Source organism: Mytilus californianus, unplaced genomic scaffold, assembly GCF_021869535.1.
Source record: "Mytilus californianus isolate M0D057914Y unplaced genomic scaffold, xbMytCali1.0.p SCAF_4, whole genome shotgun sequence".
NCBI lineage: Eukaryota > Metazoa > Mollusca > Bivalvia > Mytilida > Mytilidae > Mytilus > Mytilus californianus.
Genome location: NW_026262690.1, coordinates 76,257,959 through 76,281,225, shown reverse-complemented (window position 1 = coordinate 76,281,225; position 23,267 = coordinate 76,257,959). Strand labels below are relative to the sequence as shown.

At 29.7% G+C, this 23,267-nt stretch overlaps 1 protein-coding gene across 2 annotated transcripts; it reads left to right on the top strand.

Annotated features, from left to right (window-relative positions):
* The first annotated feature begins 251 nt into the window (after positions 1-251).
* On the top strand, positions 252-20,081 carry LOC127738553 (trafficking protein particle complex subunit 14-like). 2 transcript variants are annotated; one of them, XM_052249841.1, is made up of 12 exons: positions 252-366; positions 3,147-3,366; positions 5,034-5,120; positions 6,000-6,111; positions 10,174-10,312; positions 10,662-10,732; positions 11,325-11,405; positions 12,200-12,294; positions 12,634-12,712; positions 14,193-14,262; positions 16,020-16,255; positions 16,733-20,081. In XM_052249841.1, the coding sequence occupies exons 2-12, from the start codon at positions 3,282-3,284 to the stop codon at positions 16,818-16,820; spliced, it is 1,143 nt and encodes a 380-aa protein (XP_052105801.1). In that variant the 5' UTR covers positions 252-366; positions 3,147-3,281; the 3' UTR covers positions 16,821-20,081. The 2 variants fall into 2 exon arrangements, with proteins under 2 accessions (XP_052105801.1, XP_052105800.1); XM_052249840.1 differs by having other exon boundaries at positions 260-604.
* The last annotated feature ends 3,186 nt before the right edge of the window (positions 20,082-23,267 follow it).

Here is a 23,267-nt window from a genome sequence, read left to right as displayed (position 1 = left end):
TACAGTGATAGTAGTAAACAGACATAATTCACATTCAGCTTTAAACGTTTATGGGATCAATAATCATAGTTTGATAGTTGCCTTGCTGAACAGTATTTATTTTTTGTGTTATTTTTAATCGTTTGAATTTAGCAAAAGAAAACGAAACACAAATAAACATAAACTATACTTAAATGTCTAGTTATAAATTAGACTTCCTGTCTCAGGAAAGGACTTCTTGATTGTGGCAACACAGTTGTACAATAAGATATATTAGCAGACAGCATAGATCATGGAAGAAGATGCTGATCTTTCTAACATAATTTTGCATATATTTGAAAAGCAGAAACAAAATGGAAGTGATGTGCAATACAGTGACAAATTTAAGTGTGTAAATATTGGGAAAACGTATCTTGTTAATGTGATTGTTAATTTTCCTAAGTGTTTGAATGGGAACATTAATATATGGAAAAAAAGAATTGAAAATCTTTATGGACACGTCAATTTCCACGTTGCAAAAAATATAACTAATATCGACGAAAATGAACTGTCTTACAATAAAAGTCACTTTTTGTGCAATGTGTTTAAAAGCATAGCTGACACAAATACACACATAAAATTACATGTAAGTTGATTTTCTAAAGTAATCACCAGGTTTGGTACAATCATCCTATAATGGGATATAAATAAAGTTTACTATATATTCAAAAGCTTATTTTAAATACATGTATAAAGAGTCATTTATAAGTTAGAATAAACAAACACCAAAAAACTTTTAGTAATTAGCAAATTTTCTGGATATCAGAAGTGATTGTTATTTATGACGATGGTCTTTCAGAAATAGCAATTTATACAGGGACCAATCTGTCAAATTTTTCAAAATCAGGAAAAGTCATTAGCTCTCTTTTTTATCCTTACTTAGACCATGGAAGTATTATATTGACAGGAACTCCAACAAACCGACTTCAAACGTTTATAGTGCGATGCCACAAAATCGTTAAGTATCTGTTAATTCACTCGACATGTCACATGGATGCATGGGTTAAATCAAATTTTTGGAGCCTCATGATTGATCGTAATTATGGAATATACCGAAATAACCGGATGTGTACTTAATTGTCAAGGAAATGACATTTACCGACCATATAACTAAATATGACAGTTTTGACGGGTTTTGCTGCGTAAAAACAAATAAAAAGAAAGAAACGAAAACCCCGCAACTGTTTAAAAAAAAAACAAAAAAACTGAAGAGTAAAAATACTCACAAGGGGTTAAAGGGCAGAAGGGCTTTGATCGAAAAAAAATATCATATTTTGGCATATTGCTAAATTTGTCAAATATTTTGATTAATTGTTTACTGAAAATCCAATGGCAAATATTTCATGCAATTCAACAAGAAACAAAAACATAAATTGCTTAACATACATTGTTAGATGTTTCAGAACTGTTAAGCATTTACACACATAAATAAATTCAAATTTGGTTCCCATGATAATATTTTAAGAATAAAAAAATATTATACTGCTTAGGGCCCATCATGATGATCGTTCTTTAAATGCATCCAGAATATTTAAAGTTAAGCCATTCCTAAAAAAATTTCTGGCAGATGTCAGAGCAATCTCGGACTAGGATGAAGGTTGTTTTTAACTTTTGAATTATTATAAAAGGTGTAACAATTCATCTGTCTCTTAACCTGGTACATGCTATGTAGAGGTCATAACGTGCATGTGATTATTAACCTCTTTTTGTCTTTAAAACATATTTGATAAATACTTTAATTACATTTTTCTACATAGAGACGATAGAGAAAACCATAAATATTCTTGTAACGTTCGATAAAAATTTACAACATTTAACTTAAATTTGAGCTATCCTTCGCCATCTTACACACTACAAGCGATATTTTTCGCAAACACCCGACTTCAGGTACCGGGGTACATCATGTTATTTTTAATACCGGATATTTCCTGATTTCCAAGTTCCAATGATTAAAACATATTAAACAAAACTAAAAATAATATTATCCTCTTTCTGAATGCAGTTAACTTTCTTATGTCATTCTGTTAAATATGGACCGATTTTTTAGATCTTTTCAGCTTTTGCCTTCATTTATTGAACGGAAACATGTGTCATTATTCATGTGGGGATTCACAAATAACCACGGGAGTTTCCGTGTTTATTTACATTGGTAGGTAGATAAGACACTGGATACCAAATCATGTGATAAGACCAGCTTCAGTTAACAGAACAGGCGAAGGCGGCATCGCAGATACCCCACAAAGGAGTTATCCACAAACTGAGTCGGAACCTTTTATTATCTTAAAGAAATCAGTGGGATGGGAATGTGCTCATTTTACGTTGGAGTTCCTGTCAATATAATACTTCCATGCTTAGACAAATGAGATTTTATATTTTTTTCATCCAGTGGTACTGTTAAAAGATAAGACAATACTTTGCCTCTTGACTTCAAATCATATCTATTATATTTGCTGAATTTATCAGTTTATGTTGTAAGGTTGCTGTAGTGTTCATTAAAAAGCTAACCATATTTTTCTTCCATTCATTGTATTTTTCCTTGATTTTTAGGAAGATAAAAAATATGAAAATGTGTATGAACATTTACTTGAAGCAATATTAAATACAAAATCACAGAGCACATGTACACATAATAGAAAAGTAAGGATATGGGGTATCCATCCAACTCACAAAATCAGTATATGCACAGCAATAAACACAAAAAGCAAAGGAACAGCACTTTTATTGCTGTTCTTCATCTCAAAGTCATACATGTAGGGAGGCCTTCAACATGGAGCAAAAAAACTCTCACCTCACTGCAAGTTTAAGACTTTCCCTAGCACCGGTTTGAGCAGAATTCTTCGTAAACTGACAATCACACCACAACTGTGAATTGAAGATCAAAGCCATGGAGTAATATCAATAAAAGAAATCAAACATGCCTGTATGTGAAGATAGATATATACAGTAAACATCAGGCATTTTAACCAAAACCAGTATTGCTAGCTAGCTAGTGATTTTGAGCAATTAACCTTGACATGAAAAACTGCATATTCAAATGATTAATATTTAAACTGGATGTTATTAACACCAACACCACCAAGAGTTATTAAATTTTGAACTCACTTTACTTTATTGTTTTCTAATTTCAGGAGAAGAAGCCTTATTTTGTTGATGACAAAACATTTATCATCCCATTAGAAGCAACAGTAAATAATATTTCATCGTGTGATACTAAAATTTATTTGACAGTATCCATTGTCAAGCCAATACCTTGTCCAAAGAGAATGTTAGGAGAAAGTGATTTCTTGTTGAAGCTTGATGACATTAAACCTTTACCAGAGAAAGAAAAGATTTATACTCAAAAGTCAGGTAATTGATTTTTAATAATAATATAATACTTTATTCAAATGCAATACAGCTTATAGAATATACATTTTTACATTAAATTTTCAATGCATCAGTGTCATATTAATAACAACATTATTACAAAATGCATATATGGCGGAGAATGACAATAATCATATGATTGTATAAAAATTTATTTTAAAGTACTTTAAATTTGCAGAAGTAATCTATATTAAAAAAATATATACTGATCATGAGGATGAACTGACATTTATCCTTACCATAAAAACAGATATATATATATAAAAGTCTAAATTGAAGACAACGTTCAAACCTATGATTGCGTTGGATAAAAACCGCAATTTTTATACGTGTGCATGCAAAACAAATTTCTTGGTTGAGGGGTCTAAATACAGCACAAACAACATATTCCAAAAGACCAAAAAAGTGAAAAAGTAAATTTTAACAAAACGCATTTGACTAGCAGGTCGAACAACTGATGTTCTTAAACCCTGCTGACTGCCATTGGCGATTGCCAAATAAACTGATCACCAGATGTTTTAAAATGGATTTTATAATAATTCATTACCAAACAGAAAACAATAAACTTGCGGAAAGATGGTATACCGCAAACATGAGGTGCAAAAATTTGTATATATACACTGAAATACTGAAATAAAAAGAAAAACTATGAAAATGTACATGTGTAGAAAGTTATATTAAATTCAAATAAAACACAAAACTCCTGAAAAAATGACAACTGAGATATATTCATTATATCTTTGCCAGCAATATATATTTTTCTTCAATTTGATATAATTGATTGATTGGTCCTTGAATTATGTCCAGTGGCAGATAATTCATGCATATTCAGGACGAAAACAAAATAATTAATGCAAAAATTAGGTTTTGCAAGGTAGGTCAAAAAGGATAAAGTTCAGGAAATTTTGACTGCCACTGGAAAATGAGGGTATGTTGGATAGGGGTAGAAATTTTGTCTTGCGTTATGCCACCTACAGCCTCTCATAATCATTGCAAGGGTTCTTTAAGGAGCCCCAGCCTACATGATCGATGGATTAAATGTCTCCATTCTGATCAGATGTGACTGCATATTTATAAAACCTGCAGAGCAAAATGGGTTCCCTATTTTAGCTAGAGTTTTACTGCTGGACAGGAGAAGTTCAGTGATGATCATATTTCTACACATAGGGTCCAATTACCTCCTATAAAAACATCATAGGTTTTAGGTTGTATAGTGTCTAGACAGCATTATGTGCATTTGCAGGTCTAAACTTGTAAAATATGGTATGAATATGCCTTGGTTTGTTTGAAAGATTTTTTTACCATTTGGTATTTTCTCCAGGCGATATGGCACCTTTCCCATATTTATGATTCTGACTCTTAGAAGACTTAAACCTGTGCTTATACTCCAAAATGTTGCATACTTTAACTCTGACAAGAAGATTCTGGAACCAGCTTTATAGGCCTTTGTTTTTACACAGTTTGGGATCAAACACATGGTCTTCAGCACTGAAGACAAGTTAATTAGACTGAACAGTAAGGGAATGGTTTAAAATTGTTCAGATAAAATATTCTTATTCTTACAAATTTAATGAATATTTAATAGTTACATAGATAGTTAATATAATAGATTTCAAAATTTTCCAATATATGAAATTTTTTCAATTTAGTATCAAGAACTTTACGTATCCACCAGCCACCAAAAATTCAAGTGAAGTACAAAGATGTTTCTGGACAATTCATGGTTTTTCTCAGTGGTAAGTGAAGAAAATAACTTAAATCCTATCTAGATTTTTTTATCTTACAGTTAAGTTGAAAGTATATGGGTGATATCACAGATTTTTGTAAGATTAGGCATACAACTTAGGCCTGTCAGAAATTAACTTCAAATAAAAATAAAATAATACATTTATCTACATCTTTGAAATGTAATTGAATAGAAATCATGTTATTGTAGCACATTTGTATAAAATGCACAAAGTTGTCAACAAAAAAAAATCACTTCTTAAAATCAAACCATTCTTTTTTCTTGGAAATTAATATGTTGATTTTATACAAAATTGAAGGTATGATGAAGCCACTTTTTGGTCCCTTGTAATTTAAACTTGAGAAAATTTGTGACTGATTTTGCTTGTATTCTTAACAAATGTTTATGGACTTCTTTAATAATGTTTAAGCAAATTACATATATTTTTTTTTATAATTTTAAGGGCAACATATTGATTTTTCTTGCAAATCTGACAAAAGCTTGTGACATGACTTTGAACTGCTCCTTGACATTAAAATATTAACAAGTTACAAGGTGAAAATGTAAACACTTATCAAGGTGACAAATTCACACAACATAAACATATTTAATAACTGTTATACTGTCATTATTAGGCTGTTGAAAAACTTTCATTGTATAAGTATTATTTATATGAATAAAATGAGATAAGTGACAGCAACCCAATGAAGAGTTTCATAAAAATTATAATTCTATCAATACCCTAATAAATTGAACATTTCAGAATCAGTAAAAAAAACAAATCTGTTTTGCACAAATGTTAAGGAATATAGAACTTTATATCTTAACTTATTTTCAGGAATAGATTTGATATTTGAATTGTTTGTAAGAATTTTTTTTTTAATTTCAGTAAATAATGATAGTTTACAAGACATAGCCATTAACAACTGTATGCTGATGAAAGGTCATTGTCCTGCTTGTGACAAGACTGTCAATCAACACAGAGATGTCCAGGATGATATGTAAGTCTTCTAGTGGTACATTGTTATATTGGATAGTTTGAAATAATTCCAAACCAGTTCAGACAGCTTTCATTTTACCTTATTCATTTTGTATGGGACAACTTTGTAATCGTTGAACCAACATTTGATTCATTTTTCTGCAGTGGTTTTAAAGATTTGTATAACATCATTATAAAGAAATCATTTGTTGCTTATATATTTAGCATTTTATGATGTGTATGTAGTAAAAAAAAATGTTGATGCAAGATGGCCTCAGTTAACTTTGTCTCTACTTTGCAAAGAACTGGTGGTGCTATACAGCAGTAATGCTGCACAGATACTTAGATATGTTATTCAGAAAGAAAAAAAGCAATTTTTTCCAGCCTTTGAATTTTATTCAAATTTCTAGTTTTTAGATTTCAGTTAAGTCTATTACAGAAATAAAGCATTTTATTTTACAAGTAGACAAAAGTTATATTTAGTAACTTGAACAAGCCTTGTATAAAGGCAAATCATTTAAAGTTATATAAAAATAAGGAGATGTGGTATGATTGCCAATGAGACAACTATCAACCAAAGTTCAAATGAAGTGGATGTAAGCAATTATGGGCAACTGTACGGCCTTCAACAATGAGAAAAACCCATACTGTATAGTCAGCTATAAAAGGCCCAGACATAAGAAATATGAAACAATTCAAAAGAGAAAACTAACGCCTAATTTATAACAAAACAATCAGCAAAAAACAAATATGACAGACATAAACCAACGACAACCACTGAACTACAGGCTCCTGACTTGGGACAGGCACATAAAGAATGTGGCAGGGTTAAACATGTTTGTGAGCGCTCAACCCTCCCCCTAACCTGGGACAATGGTGTAACCACACAACATAAGAACAAACTATAAAAATCAGTTGAAAAAGGCTTAACTCCTCAGATCGATAAAAAGAAAAACATCAAACAAAAACACAGACAGGACTTAGCAGGGTATATATCCATCCCTAACAACAAAAAAGGATAGATCTGAGAGTACTCACAGTTACTGACAGCTAGTTCAAAGCCTATAACAACTAATACAAAAAATCATGTATCTAAGACTAAAATATAATCAGTACACATCCAACATCCAATGAATTTAGTGTAAAGACGTCATTAACAGTCAGAGAAAAACATGACCTTGTGCAATGCCAAAAGAAAGGTATCGACAGATTGTAGTACCATGAAAGTAAATATGTTTATATTTAGTATGGTTTTAATTTACTGATAACAAAATCAATATTTATACCAATAAAAACAATATTCAAAGATTTAATTACAGTGTTGAACAGGTAACATTTTAGTTATTTAAAGGATTCATAAGTTAACCCGGTTCGTATCTAAATTTCCGGGCTCGGTTAACAACATCACTGTAAAATTTAGGATGTGCTATTCCGTTTGAAATAAGTTTTCTACAGGTACAGGCAAACTTGCAAACCAAATCTTTGTATCTATGGAAGAATTTAGTAAAGGTTTCAAGTAATTTGTGATAATGAAATCCTTGACTTAATAATTTACTTGTAATACATAGATTACGCTCATTAAAATCCAAAACGTCACTACAGACACGAGCATAGCGAATGAGTTGGGATATATAAACACCATAAGACAGTGCCAAAGGAACATCACCATGCAAAAAAGGAAAATTAACAATAGGGAAAGAAAAATCATCCCTTTTGTCGTAAATTTTTGTGTAGAGTTTCTGGTGTAATACTGAAATATCTAAATATAGGAAAGTACAGTTATTGCTGTTAATATTTGATTTATTTATAGAAAGTTTCTTTGGCTAAATTTCAGCAGTATATTTAGAGAATTCTTGATTATTTAACGAAAAAATATCATCAAGATAACGGTAAGTTTTGTTGAATTTATCAATTAAATGGAATTTAGACGGTTCTTTACTGAGTTTGGCCATAAACTGATTCATAACAGTGTAGGAACAAGTATGCTATTAAAGGGGCACAATTGGTGCCCATAGGCATACCTACAACCTGTCTATAAACTTTATCGCCGAAACGTACATAAATGTTGTCAAGGAGAAAATTTAGGGCTTTAATCATCTCATCACACCTCCAGTAAGTCATTTTGTAAGTATATCTAGCATATTTACCTTTCTCATGTTTTAATGTTTATTTAAAGGTATTTGATCCATTTGTAATTATTAATTTGCACCTGACTTTTGTGCGTAAAAAACATGTGCATTTTCTGTAACACCATGTTTCAGTACAGCTTTCTTTTACAGATGTTGAAAATCACCAAATGTAAATAAAATATAAGTAATTACACACATGCACATTTATGTAAAAAGTGTACATCAGTACATAGTCATACATATATAGCTATACCCTTTCTATTCTTTCAATGTATACAAGTTTTAAATTATAAACAAATAAACACTTTTATAGAATGTGTTAGCTCTCATAATGCTTTTATCTACTTACTGTAAATCTTTGGTAACTCAAAGGAATTACAAAACAATATTATTTTGGGGAGGCATGCAAGCTTTTTTAAAAGCTAAAATTGACCATACTTTAATTGTGGGAGGTTGCCATCCGTTTGTCTGTGCATTGTCTGTCCATTAACATTAATACATTTTAATATTCTACTATGAAACTTTTAAGCCAATGTGGACAAAATTTATCAGGATTAATGTATATAAAATCCATTTTTATAAATTTCAAAATTTTTGTTGCCATTGGATTGCAAATGTAATTACAGTTTCAAATTCCTCTTCCTCGGAAATTAGAAAACCAAATCTTTGCAAATTACCATGAACATAAGAAGTATGATTTAGAAAATTATATAAGGCCTGATTGGTGGCAAACCCTGTGGCCATGATGCCATTTATGTGACTGATACCTATGCAAATTCACAATTCCATCATTTTCTCTGAAATTACCCCTGTATGATCAATCTGGGTCACCAGTTATAACTTATTGGTGGTCATAACAACCAGTCAAAATATATGTCTGCCAGAGGCAATTATTTTTTCTTATATGTGAACAATAGTCTTTATCTTTTGAGCTACCAAAGTTCATTTATCTTAACCTATTGCTTTTGTTACCAGAGATATGTTACCTATGACTATATATACTCTGTTTTAACACAACTTTCCATAAAGGCTTGCAGAAGACCCTTTTATATTGATATGCAAACTTCTACTAACTTTGTTTCAATATTATGCACTTTCCCAATTTAAATCAAACAATTTTTTTTTCTTCATGTAGTTAGTTTTCTGATCATGTCTGCTTATAACTGTGGACATATTTTTATTTCTGTCCTTAAAGATTGAAATTAGTTCTATATTTTAAGTTTGTTGCAACTTTATCTTTTAAATGTATCTTTTATGCAGAAGAATGATTTTGTTTACATCTTTCTAATCAGAGGGAAATGTTTACATAATAATTATTTTAGCTTAATGATGTGGAAGTAACTCTTTCATTTTCTCTGTCTCTTGAATAAGTTTTTTTTTATAATACACAAAACTGTCTTTAAATCTTCTGATTTGCTCACATCAATTTTTGGCAGATGAAATTTCATCACATCCAACAATCTGGGGCTCTTTTCACAAAAAATCTTACGATAAAAATCGATTGTAAGTTATTCTGAAATGTTTATGACTTACGAATATATTTCTCATTAGATTATTGTGAAATGAGTCTCAGAATCCTGTGCACATGCTTACATGTGTTAACACATATATCTTCATAACAGCTGATTAAAAATCTGTCCGCTGGCATCAATTAAGAATCAATTGATTTTTAAATGCAGATGGACTTTTTTTTATTATATTTGGACATTTGCTCCTTAAAGAAGATCTAAGACAACTTTTCAATGACTTAGTTCTGAAAAATAAACCCTATTCTTTTCACTGAAATATTGTTTGTAACGATATTTTAAAACGCAAATTTCAACTATATTAGGTAATTTTGGAAAAAAATAATGTCTAAAAATAAGACTTATGAATAAAACAACATATTAATAGTACTTACATTTTCTACATCAAAACTTGTAATGAAGTTAATAATTATTTTCTGTATATTTCAGAGGAGCATGTATAGGTTGTGACCATGCTATCCATATGGTTAGTGGGGATAGATTAAAGTTTCCTGTTGAGTTAGGCAGAGGAGAAACATTATCACTTATATTTGTTCTGTATAAGCACAACATAGAAACAGATTACTCAGTAAGTTACTTCCCCTTAATTGGATATCTGATATTGCAAGCGGCAATATTTGTGAATTTTCACTAAAATTGTGTTACTTATTACCAATTATAAACTGGTTAGGTTTTTCAGTAAAGTTCTATAATAAAGACTAAACAAAAAGATACAGCAATTTTTTATACAATGAATAATAATGAAAAATCTAAATGATTGTTTTGGTTTATTTTGAGGTAGTATAATATTACTTAAAAAGTAGTTATAAAAAATAGCTGTAGAAATCAGCACTTACAAACTCCTTGCAGTTAGTTTTATTACACAATGTCCATGTAGGTTCCTTGCTTATGAATGAGTTTCTCAATATGAATTTTAGGAATTGATTTTAAATGCACATGTGAAATGGGGAACAGAAATCTTAGAACCACAGGCTGTAACAGTATACAGGTATGGCTATATCTTTAAAAATATGTAAACTTTAATATTAATTGTAGGTTTAAAAATTGAAAAAAAAAAGAATGCAAAGTTGTTAAAATTTAACCCAAATTGAGGACTTCGTAGCCAAGCATGGTGAAAAAATATTTATTTCTATTGGTAAAATCTGACTTTAATTCATATATTATTTTGATTCTTATATCCTGTTGCCAAACAATTGCATCCAATCAAGCAGTAACCTTTTTGCAAAAAAACAAATTCTGACACAGAAGGGTTGAAATGATAACATTACTTATTGCTGCAGTATATAAATGTGCTGCTATCATAAAAATGCTTGCAGAGCACATAATTGAGGTTGGAAAAATCGTAACCAGCCTCAATATTTTCTTTTGATATCAGTTCAGTACAAACATACCTAGTATGACTTTAAGAGTTAACAAGGGTATGAAATGAAAAAGAATTGTCAACCTTCATATTTGATAAATGGTAGTCAGAACTTTTTTATTGCTAAGTACATTTTGTAGTTATAATTCTTTGTCCAGTAATCAATATTAAGGAGAACATTATTGATAGCTTTGATAGTAAAATTAAAACATAATTTCAGATTGCCAAAGATATTGTTTAGAAAAGTACCATTTGTTTTAGACGTTCAATGTGGTCCTAAGAAGATCGATGTTGGTGAAAGGTAAAATATTGACATGAATAAAAATCTACTTTTAAGTTGCCTGATCCAAAGAGATTCAACTATATATAGATACACTTGGTAATTCAGCAATTTTTTCCAATAAGAAATGTGATTTTTTTTCAATATGTAATATCAATCATTCTTTGTGAACTTAATACCCATCCTACAATTGAAGGGACCATTATTTTTTCTGATCTGTGCATCTGTTCATTTGTCGTTCTTGTTTCAGGTTCTCATCAACTTAAAACTTATAACACATGTTCGTTAGAATGTCAGCTTCTTACAATATATATCAAAATGGGGCCAGAGTTTTACAGTTCACTGAAAATGTCAGTGTGTCATAGTCTGAGCAGGGTATCTTGTCCTGTGAACACATCTTCCTGTTTTTTGATAGTCTTTCTTCTAAAGTGCTGGTTCCAGAGTTCATTAGATCAAAACTTGAAATGAATGTCCATCTGGATAACAGCAACCCAACAGCAAAATAAAACCATTAAAATAACGGTCAACTTATGGGCTGTAACATTAGACACTTAAGCCTCTCTCCAAGTACTATGACTGGCTGCCACAAATATAATTTGGCTGCCAGGAAAGTGCTGAAAGTGGTGTTAAACACAAACAACCAATCACTCAATCATACCACATGTAAGCTTTTATTTCACCACATCAAGACAAGTTGTACATTAATAACTACGGAATATATGTCATTATCCTATTATAAGGAAATCAGACTTGTTATTATTTTTTACAATAAATCTCTTTTACAGAAGAATGACTTTTTATCAATCATTTTATAGCTTTAAACTTACATATACAGTTACCAATACTTTACAAGATTTTCAAGAATGGAAGTTATACTGGAACCCTGTTGTACCACAGACATCAGATCAAAGTATGTAGTATAAACACTTATTTTGGAGTGTCAGAAACTTATCTTTAGATTGCTCTAATTCTTGTTTACAGTAAATTCCTGAATTCAGCTGTATGCATTATAACAGAGAACTGGTTATCCCTTCTGTGATATGAATTTTACTATTTTCAAATAATAAAAGCTAAGGACAATTTTCATATTTTGTGAAGGATAAACAATTTTTTTTTGGGGATACATTTTATTTATGCACTGTTGTTGAAAACAAAGAGTTTTAGCTTGTCTTTCAACCCATTAACTCCATGATTGCCAGATAATTTAATGAAGGATGATATTGTACAGTTGTTCCTTTGTATTTTTCAGAAAAGCAGCAGAAGTATCTTAAAGAAGTGGAAAATATAAAATCTGGTCTTCTATGTCATGATCCTGTTATAAAATTTGGGTAAGTGTGTCAACAAAAACTTCAGGTTGTTGAAAATTGTCAGATTTTGTAAATTTACTACATATTTCCTTATAAAAGTTATATTATTCGACATTTTGTCAGTTGAGGGCCTTTTATAGTTTACTATACCGTATAAGTTGGTTTGCTCCATAGTTGCCAACTTCCACTTCATTTGGTCTCTGATGCATAGTTGTCTCATTGGCAATCATACCAAATCTGCTTTTTTATATATGAATGCAATTTCATGATTATTACTTGTAAAACTCTTATATAAAAACAAAAATAAGTGCAGTATGCTTTACTATTGTAAACATATTTTGGTACATTTTAGTATAGTTTAAAATATTTGTGTGTCACCAGCTATTCGACTCCAACATATTATTGTCAGATCTATGGTAATCTTTTGGAATTTATTCACAAATTTACTAAACTCTTGAAATTTATTCACAAATTTACTAAACTCTTGTAATTTATTCACAAATTTACTAAACTCTTGGAATTTATTCACAAATTTACTAAACTCTTGGAATTTATTCACAAATTTACTAAACTTTTGTAATTTATTAACAAATTTACTAAACTCTTGGAGTTTATTCACAAATTTACTAAACTCTTGTAATTTATTCACAAATTTACTAAACTCTTGTAATTTATTCACAAATTTACTAAACTCTTGGAATTTATTCACAAATTTACTAAACTCTTGGAATTTATTCACAAATTTACTAAACTCTTGGAATTTATTAACAAATTTACTAAACTCTTGGAATTTATCAACAAATTTACTAAACTCTTGGAATTTATTAACAAATTTACTAAACTCTTGTAATTTATTCACAAATTTACTAAACTCTTGGAATTTATTCACAAATTTACTAAACTCTTGGAATTTATTAACAAATTTACTAAACTCTTGGAATTTATTAACAAATTTACTAAACAAATTTACTAAACTCTTGGAATTTATTAACAAATTTACTAAACTCTTGTAATTTATTCACAAATTTACTAAACTCTTGTAATTTATTCACAAATTTACTAAACTCTTGGAATTTATTCACAAATTTACTAAACTCTTGGAATTTATTTACTAAACTCTTTGAATTTATTTACTAAACTCTTGGAATTTATTCACAAATCTACTAAACTCTTGTAATTTATTAACAAATTTACTAAACTCTTGGAATTTATTAACAAATTTACTAAACTCTTGGAATTTATTCATAAATTTACTAAACTCTTGTAATTTATTCACAAATTTACTAAACTCTTGGAGATTTAGAGCATGAAGTAATGTAAAAAATCTTTTCTATTGTTGAAAACAGAATGTTAACCTCTTTATGTCATTTGGATTTTTTATTTGTTGGGTTGCTGTTTCATTGAAATACATGTATTTTGTTTGATATTTTGATTTATACCAATTTATAATGCATATGCTAAATTTAAGACGACAGAGACAGGTTCTCATCTTTTTTTGAAGGAAGTTATCTTATGGTACTACTGTCAGCACAAAAGTAGAGTTTACGGTACTCAAACCTGGTTTATATGAGGTAAGGATGCTTTTGAATTTTTTAATGAGGTAAGGATGCTTTTGAATTTTTTAATGAGGTAAGGATGCTTTTGAATTTTTTAATGAGGTAAGGATGCTTTTGAATTTTTTAATGAGGTAAGGCTACTTTTTAGGAAGTTAAATACAGTGGATTCCTTATTTTTCATGAGATTCCAGTATTCAACTGGAAATTTTCAGTGTACAACGAATTCCAAATTTCCTATAGTCTTGAGTGCAAAACTTGTCAAAAACATGAAATCAAGTATCCAAGAAAATATAATATTTCCTCAATTGTCAAAAATTAGTATCCACGAAATTTAAATGAATATACAGGTAGATAAACCCTTACCCTAAATGTAGTAACCTTTTAAAGGGTTTGACATGAAAAATGTAAAACAATTCAAAAGAGAAAACCAAAGGATGATTTATGATAATACGAAAGGAAAAAACCAAATAAGACAGAGTTGACAGACAGCAACTCAAACAACCACTGAATAACAGGCTCATACAGCATGAGATAGGGATAAATATCTTTGTGAATGCTCAACCTTCCCCTTATCAGGGACAAAAGTGGGCCTTTTCCTGAATTATATAATAAATATGCTGTCTCCAATGTTTAAAGAGAAATTTGTAATTTAGGCCAACTAAAATTAATTAGTAGATTTTCATCCAGATTTTTGAAAAAAATGGGGCGGGTGGGAGGATTTTATTTTTTATAATTTTTATTTTCTCCGTTTACCCTTTTGTGACATGTTGTTCATATACAAGTGTGATAATAAGCTTATATCATGTATATATAAGGAATTTTACATTATTTTTCAAATTCTTAAATTAACATTTCTGATTGGCAGCCTATGTTCTACATGTAATTGCCACTTTAGAAACCTATTTTTAGTTAATAGCAAAAACGTGGAGAATGTTCTCTTTTAGGGTAAAAAAATAATATAAACATTATGAGTACAGAGTGAAATGAAAACTCAAACTGTGTTGAAATTCTAGGGTTGATGCTTTTAAGATTCTTATGCAAGGTGCAAATATAATTACAATGTAAAACATGAATTGAACCAAAAACGATAAAATTGTTTAATTACACTATTGAGGGTGTTTGCTGTTTGTCAACAAAAACAACAGTCTTGGAGTAAATCTAAGGGGTTGCTATAATACATTTTGTACGTTGGCCGACTCTTTGACTTTGTACTCGATATACGGTCATAAGTTCGTGCTTGTGTCAATTACTTTATTCCAGTCAATTTTTGTACCAATGTGTTCCACGATATCATTCACAGTCCAAATTTCCTGACACAAAGTCATTGTATAAATAAAAATCCACGGTTTTGGGTACCGCCTATTACTCGTAACCCGAATATTTCATGCCCTTCTAGTAATCAATCTATATTCTCAGAAGATGATGTTGTCATCATGTAGCAGAAGAATATATCAACTTATATTACTCAAAGAAATACGAAAACCGAAATTTGAACTATTATCCTTGTGCATTTGAAACAGGAAGTTTTGAATGAAACGAAATCATTGGCGGTTATCAGTAACAGAAATGAACAAAATCCAGAAATTGTAAATTTTAGAAAATAAAAAAATTGGGGATGGGACGATTTCAGAAGGGCGGGTGTGGATGAAAATCTATCAATTAATTTCAATTGGCCTTACAGCTGTTAATTAATTTTTGAACATGCACATGTTTAGTTGCCATGGGATCAATCCGTATCCCTTTTATTAATCAAATTGTTCTCAATGTTTCAGTTTGGGAAACATATGAAGCTGAATCTTACATACAACATACCAGAATCTCCTGTTAAGTCACCATCACAGCTGTTAAGTTCTCCTGAGGGATTGTGGAGGAATCGTATCAGTAGTGCATCTTCTTATGGTGGAGACAGAGAATTAGAAGAAAAAAGGCTCTCATTCGGAAAATCATATTCCTTTGGTGATTTAGGACCAGATCATGCACTGGAAACAGAACCGCATGAAAATATTCCGTAAGTATTTTATATATTTATCTGAATGTAACCAAATTTTGATATCTGATGAAATTTACGTCAGAGACAGCAACTTAACCACACTGTCAATATTGATGAAAAACTTAAGACCTCTCTCCTATATCCCTTTATCAAGTACTCAGGCTTCTTGTGTACCAGAGGGATACTTTCATACCATTTACTTTAATGTAGTCAGTGGGAAGGCCAATAATCCAACATTCAGATGTTGCAAAAAGATTTTTTGTAAAACCAGTAAAATTTTAATTGAGAAATTAAAATAAATCAATTAAACATGTGGTTGTAATGAAAAAAAAAAACAACCAAAAGACAAATTACCAAAAAAACTTTCAAAAGTATGCAAAATTAAACAAAACATAATTATTCCCAATACTTGCAAGAAACCCTACACAACTTTAACAACCACCCAAGGCTAACATGTAAATTTTTCCTGACTTTTCTTGTTTTGTTCAATTTCAGGTTATGTAGTAATGATACAGTCAAAAAATCTGTTGTATCTTCAAACTTTAAGAAGAATTCTTTTCTCTTATATATACCTAATGGATGATGGAATGTTTAAGAAACATGTGGTAATTTTCTTCCAGACATTTTGAATTCTACCTTGAATTCACCAATAGGAATGAAAAGCTTCCATTCAGATGCAACAGTACAAGTGTGAGATTAAAATAGTTTTAAATAAAATGATTTATCAAACTGACATGATAACTATTTCATACATGATATATATATATGATACTGGTGAGTGTTGTAAGTAAATTCTGGGAATTTTCTATTTTTATCAGTAGTATGCATAAAAGATCATCTCTCCCATTCACTTTGATATCTGTACATACATAGATGCTAGATATATAGTTGCTGCTAACTTACAAGAGTATGCATAAATTATTCCCTGGTGAATGCCAGACATTAATTGCTTGCAAGTTAAAGGGATTTCTTATTCTTGTTTAAATTAAAAGTGAAAATCCTTAAATTTTGTATCTTTATTAAATATATCACTTTTTGTTGTCAAACTTACAAGTTTTGGTTCGGTAACATTTGGTTTGAACTGATTTGCCATAGAATTAACAGAAATAAAAAAAAAAAAATCCTTTGAAAATAAGAAATATGAATTATACAGAACAATTTTTTTGAAGCTCACTCTATTGTAGCAAGTTTATATAAAATTCTAAAAAAAAAACTATGGGGGAAATTACAAAGAGCTGTGAAATAAAATTCCTAAGTATTATTGATCAAATGCTATGTTTTATTTAAAAATTACAACATATGTTATATTAAAGTCATTTTTTATATTCAATTCAATTGTGTTTGTTATGTTTATTTTATTCATTTTTTTCTGTAAACTACATTCAAAATTATTGAGATTATTTACTATAATTGTACTAATAAGAACTATGGCCTAGCAGTCCTATTCCTGTGCCATTTTCATATTGACTTTAAAAATTATGAACGAACACCTAATTTTATTTCTTAAAAATAGAAGTTAAACAAATTTATTCTCTGAATGAGTTATATTCATTTAGTGTAAATATATAAAATATTGTATCCAATAAAACCCACATAGGTTAGATTTTTTGGGTAGGCTTTTCTTGTATTTTTGAATTTGGGTGGCATCATTTTTTCCGTCCTCGAGTTATGCCCTTTACAAATGGAGAAATTGCTGAATTTTTTGTTTCCATTCTTTAACTTAAGTTTGCCTCAATAAAATGTTATGAAACTTGTACACAGTGCTAATTATTACAAAACTCAGATCAAGTTCAAATTTAGGGTCATGTCCCTTTATAACGTTACATGCAAGCGTGGGCATCATTTGTATCCCATGGGCACATTCTCCATTTATTTTTATTTTGATTCTTATTTTACCTTGAAAAAGTTGAAGGGTACCATTGGCTCTGACTTTGCATTCACCTCTAGAACTGTGACTATATTGTCAACATTTCTGATGCATTGTTCAGGAACCCTATTTCAAGGAGATGGGATTTTCATAGTTGGGAAGTTTGAATGTTTTCATTTATCAGGTACTGTAAATATTAGGACCACCAATAATATTCCATGCATCAAAGATGTTAAAAATAATGAAATATGCATCATTTCTCCTTATTCAAAAGGTTAGCCTCGTTGTAATATTAAAACTTATTGATTTACTTAGTTTCAGGGACTGTGCTTAAATTTTATAACCCAGTTTTAAGGGGGAGCAATGTCTGTCATACTTTACTTTTCCATATTTTTACTTTGATTATAATTTATATCCTAGATTGATGTTTGTGAACAGAATGAACTACAGTCCCATTATTCCTTTATAAAAGTATAAACTGCAGTCTATTATTGTATTTGTTTTATTTATTTAGAAATAATGAAGTGAATTTAGAAAATTCGAAAGGAAAAGTTACATAGAGTTGTTAAATAATTCATAATTATTGAACGTGAACCTGTTATTTTACAATCAATACTTGTATTAAGTTGAGATCTCTTTTCTATATTAAGATACTATTGTGTTTATGTTTATTTTAGGTTCCGTTTTTTTTGTAAGTCTGTAAATTATACATTCATAATATTTAAATTATTTTGATTGAATGTAATCATAAGTATTATTGACCCTTTTTCCAATAGTCATTTTTATGGTTAATATTAAAAATATGAAGAAAAATTGGAGCTTTTTATCTTGAAGTGACAATACAGGATGTGTTTGCCTTTTTGACCATGTTCACTTATTGTGAATATGGGATTTTTTTTACTTGCACACACTATTAATCTCATTATAAAAGCCATGGCAATTAAAAGTTTCATTTACTAGCTGAATTTTTCTATATTTAAGGATATTTGGACCTTGATTTATTGTGAAAATTCATATTTATACTTTTGAAAACTGAATGTGGGCCTGTATAGAGCTAGGTGTCTTGGTTTTATTTTGTGTCCTGGACTTACAGTCTCCTTGACATATACCCTATGTCCTATCTTCCTTAATTCATAAGAAATCTTCATAGATTACATAATATATCTGCAACGGAAGTTTTCTCATTAATAAAGTATCTTACTTTTTGTTTTGAAAGTAATAATTGGACAAAAGAAATAACAATACAAATTTTCTAATCTGCTCAGTTTTAAATGACCAAAAATAATACAGTGTACTTATAAAGTTTAAATGTTTTGTTCTTAAATGGTAGCAATTTGTTAATTTGCTTAAAAAGTCTATTATTTACTGGGATCGATCATCCATTTATTTTTGTTTATATTGTATCTATTGTTTTTTGTCTTCATTCATCGATATAAAATGTTTTGTTTATTTTGTAGATTCTGTCTCAATTCTTATAGGGATTGTGCAATATGAATTTCAGGTTTTCATGATCTCCATTGTTTTGTTAATAAACATTTGCTTGTAATTATATTTATCTTTATTTTGTTTGTTTCAAATACTTTATAGATTTTGTTATTTTGTATGTTTTATTTATTTATCATATTATTATGACCATGATTTTGATTGTTATATATACATGTAATAAATCTTAACAACCTGCTTCTGAATATTTGTGGTGGTGTTCAGAATTAGAAGAATCCACAAGACATATCTGTTATTGCATAATTACTTGGCATTTTACTGGTCATTTTCATTGAAAATTGAGAAACAACACACAATGAAATATTAATGTAGAACTGAGAACTGAACAGCATGTTACTATTTGTTTTTAAATAATAACAATCTGGGAAAGTATAAATAACTAGAAATGTAAATCTCTGATATCATTGTTAGCATCTGTTACTACTTTTACTTGTTTATTTTGTTGCAAGAAATAAATTTTAAGAATTTTGTCTTTCTCAATTGTGTTTCACTAGAACTTGAGTTTAAAACCCATCTTTAAGTACTTTTAATGATTCATAAAACCAAAGGGGATAATTATATGTTTCATAACAAGTGAGAATTGAATATGGCTTGATATCAACTCAAGTTATTTAGTTTCAAAATAATAACAAACGAGCCTGTTATTGAAATTAACTTACCATAGTTGATATCAAGCGATATAAGATTTTCACTTACAACCTATTTCTCTTATACTGTAGTAAAAATTCTCTATACGCGAAATAGAAATACTGTGAAACATTGTTATTGTCTTTGACACCAAACAGTCTGACTTACTTACTTAATCCTCTTCATGTTCTTGAACATATAAGGCATCAACATAAATGATTGACATCATAGGCCAATCAAATTAACACATTTTTCATATCACTTATTCATATCACACTCTGTTCAATATGAAACAAGTGTTATCTCTCGCGTTTGAAATAAATAATAGTCAACAACCATAAGAGAATACAATGTACTGTGGGTTCATTTATTTTCATGGTTACTAATTTTTGTGGATTAAGGAAAAATTGTATTTTCGTGAATATTTGAATTGGTGGTTTTAATAAAGTTTGCATGCAAGCCTATGAAAAAATTTGTACTTTGTTGAACATTTAAATTAGGGTTCAAATTGATATCCCACTAATAATAATGAATTCACAGTCTACGTTATGCTGCACCATGTTATAAGAAACAAAACTTTGACCATTTTTGACACTATAGTTTACTGCCATTCATTTATGCTTTGCTGATATACAATACCAAAGGAAATAGTATCTTATAAAACCTTCAGACTGAAGCTAAGGATAGAATATTTGTGCAGTCAACCATTTAAAACCTTTAACAGAATAGATGAGAAGTCGAGTGCAAATATGCTTACATTGCACTCTGGAGAAGATTTTTGAAATAGACATCATTGGTTAGATACAAATACAGTGTACAGTTCATACTTTTTTACTACCATTCATAGATACTGAAAATTCTGTGTTTTTATTACAATTTAAAAAAAATCATTAGTTGATCATATTTGAATAACTTTTTGAAAAAAAGGTCTTTAAATGGTTTTCTATCAGAAAATAATGCCAATGACCCTGCAACTGGTCTTATTTGGATACCACTGTGGAATTTGTGTTTTTATATCAAGCTATTGGTAATAATACAGCACTTCAAATATATTATTAAAAAGCACTGTTTAGTGTTCCAAACTTGGCCTCTATCATCCTTAGGGAGCTCAGTTAATCTAAAACTGTGAAATGAAAAATGTTACCCCTGTTCTGCTCCATGAGGGTCTGGATGGGGGTCCTTCGTTTTTGTATTCTTTAATTTTTTAGGCCATTTTTCTCTATTCTTTATACCTTTTGCCCATTATTCTCAATTCTTTATATTTAAACACCTCTTTATTCTCTATTCTTTATTAGTTTGGTCCAATTTTCTCTTTTCTTTATACTTTTTGTCCATTATTCTCTATTCTGTAAACCCCCATCCTCACCCTCCTCCATCTGTCTTGCCTTTTAGGGGGAGTTGTGCTTCCAATTATTACCACATATTACAATACTGAAGTTAATAAATTTGATTATGTCCTTTAAACATTTGAGACTGGAATGATATTCTTTATGCACCTCCTCTGGCAGTGTTCTACAACTGTGTAAAGTTTCATCAATAATAATTTGTGTAGTCTTTTGGGGAGAGTTAGACTTATAATTGTGTACCATATGTTGTAAGTAAATCCGATTACATGTATTTCCTTTTAACATGTAGGACATGAATAACAAGCTATTGACACCATCTGGTAGATTTCTACAACTTATTTAAGTTTCATGGATATCCATGTAGCACTTACTATTAATTTCCACATATGAGAGTTTTGATTATCTCCCCTTTAACATATGGATTAGAGTTTATAATGTTCTTTTATGCACATCTTCAGGTAATGTTCTACAACTTGTAAAGTTTCATCAGTATCGATACAGTAGGTTAGTAGAAGTTACACTGGGAAGTTATTACAACATTTTAACACAAAAAAATATGTTGCATATGCCTACAAAGATACCAACATGGCTTATGTTACTTAATATAAAACATACAGGAATGGATCTAGTTGTCGTTTATTCTGAAGTTATTCAGCTGCAAAAAAAAAAAAAAAAAAAAAAATGAAATTTGGTGAAAGTCCCTTAGTAGGTGTCTTTTTAGAATAATGAGCAAAACCTGAATCAGTGATGAAACAAAGATTGTTGCCATTGCTTAAAAATAGAAAATTCTGGAATTTTTTTAAACATTCTTACTGAACACTTGCTAGCAGAGACTCACATATTACCTTTTCGTAAAGTCATTTGCTTCTTATGTTTTCACTGAGACTACTGTGTTATAACAGAGACATATATAAATATACCTGGTTTTATAGAAGTCTCAGGTTTCAGCATTTCATGATTCTCTATATTTTCTCTACATATATCTTAAATCCATATCTTACAAAATATTTTGAAATTTTTTATATTTTTCTTCCTGTTTAAATCAGCCTCTTCCCATGCATTTCATGTTATTTCTTGAATTCATTGACATTTTTTTCCCCTCAATTTTCCGTAGACTTATCAATATTTTTCCATATAAATGCTGATTATTATGCATTCTTTATTTTAAAGAGAATGTACCATATTTATTTGGAAACTTTGAGCATTATCCATTTTGGGTCATTATACATTTTCGATTAAACCAAACACAATCTACCACATATCTGGCAGATCGACCGTTTTGAAGCAGGCATATATTGCGTGTAAATGAATGCGTCTGGTGAAAAACATACCTACAAAATGTATGAGAGTAATTTTATATTCTTTGAACATTTCCTCAAGAATCCCATCTATTCCATGAATGTGTGAAGTGAGATATACATTTTAATATATCTTTCTGTGTGATAACACGTGAAGACTCTGTATAGGCGAGTTCGAAATGGTATCTGCACTATCCAGATTTTCTGCTGATTCATCTCTTGGAGGTTATTTTAAAGTGTTCAAGAAAATATGTAACCGAAAGATTGTTTTTACAGCTTTTTACACAAAAAAAAGTATTAATGTACGTTAGAACTGTACCAAATTAAAAAGGGGAAACATCGAAGTCTGGAGGATAATACACGAAAATATAGTGTTAGATATGTATTCA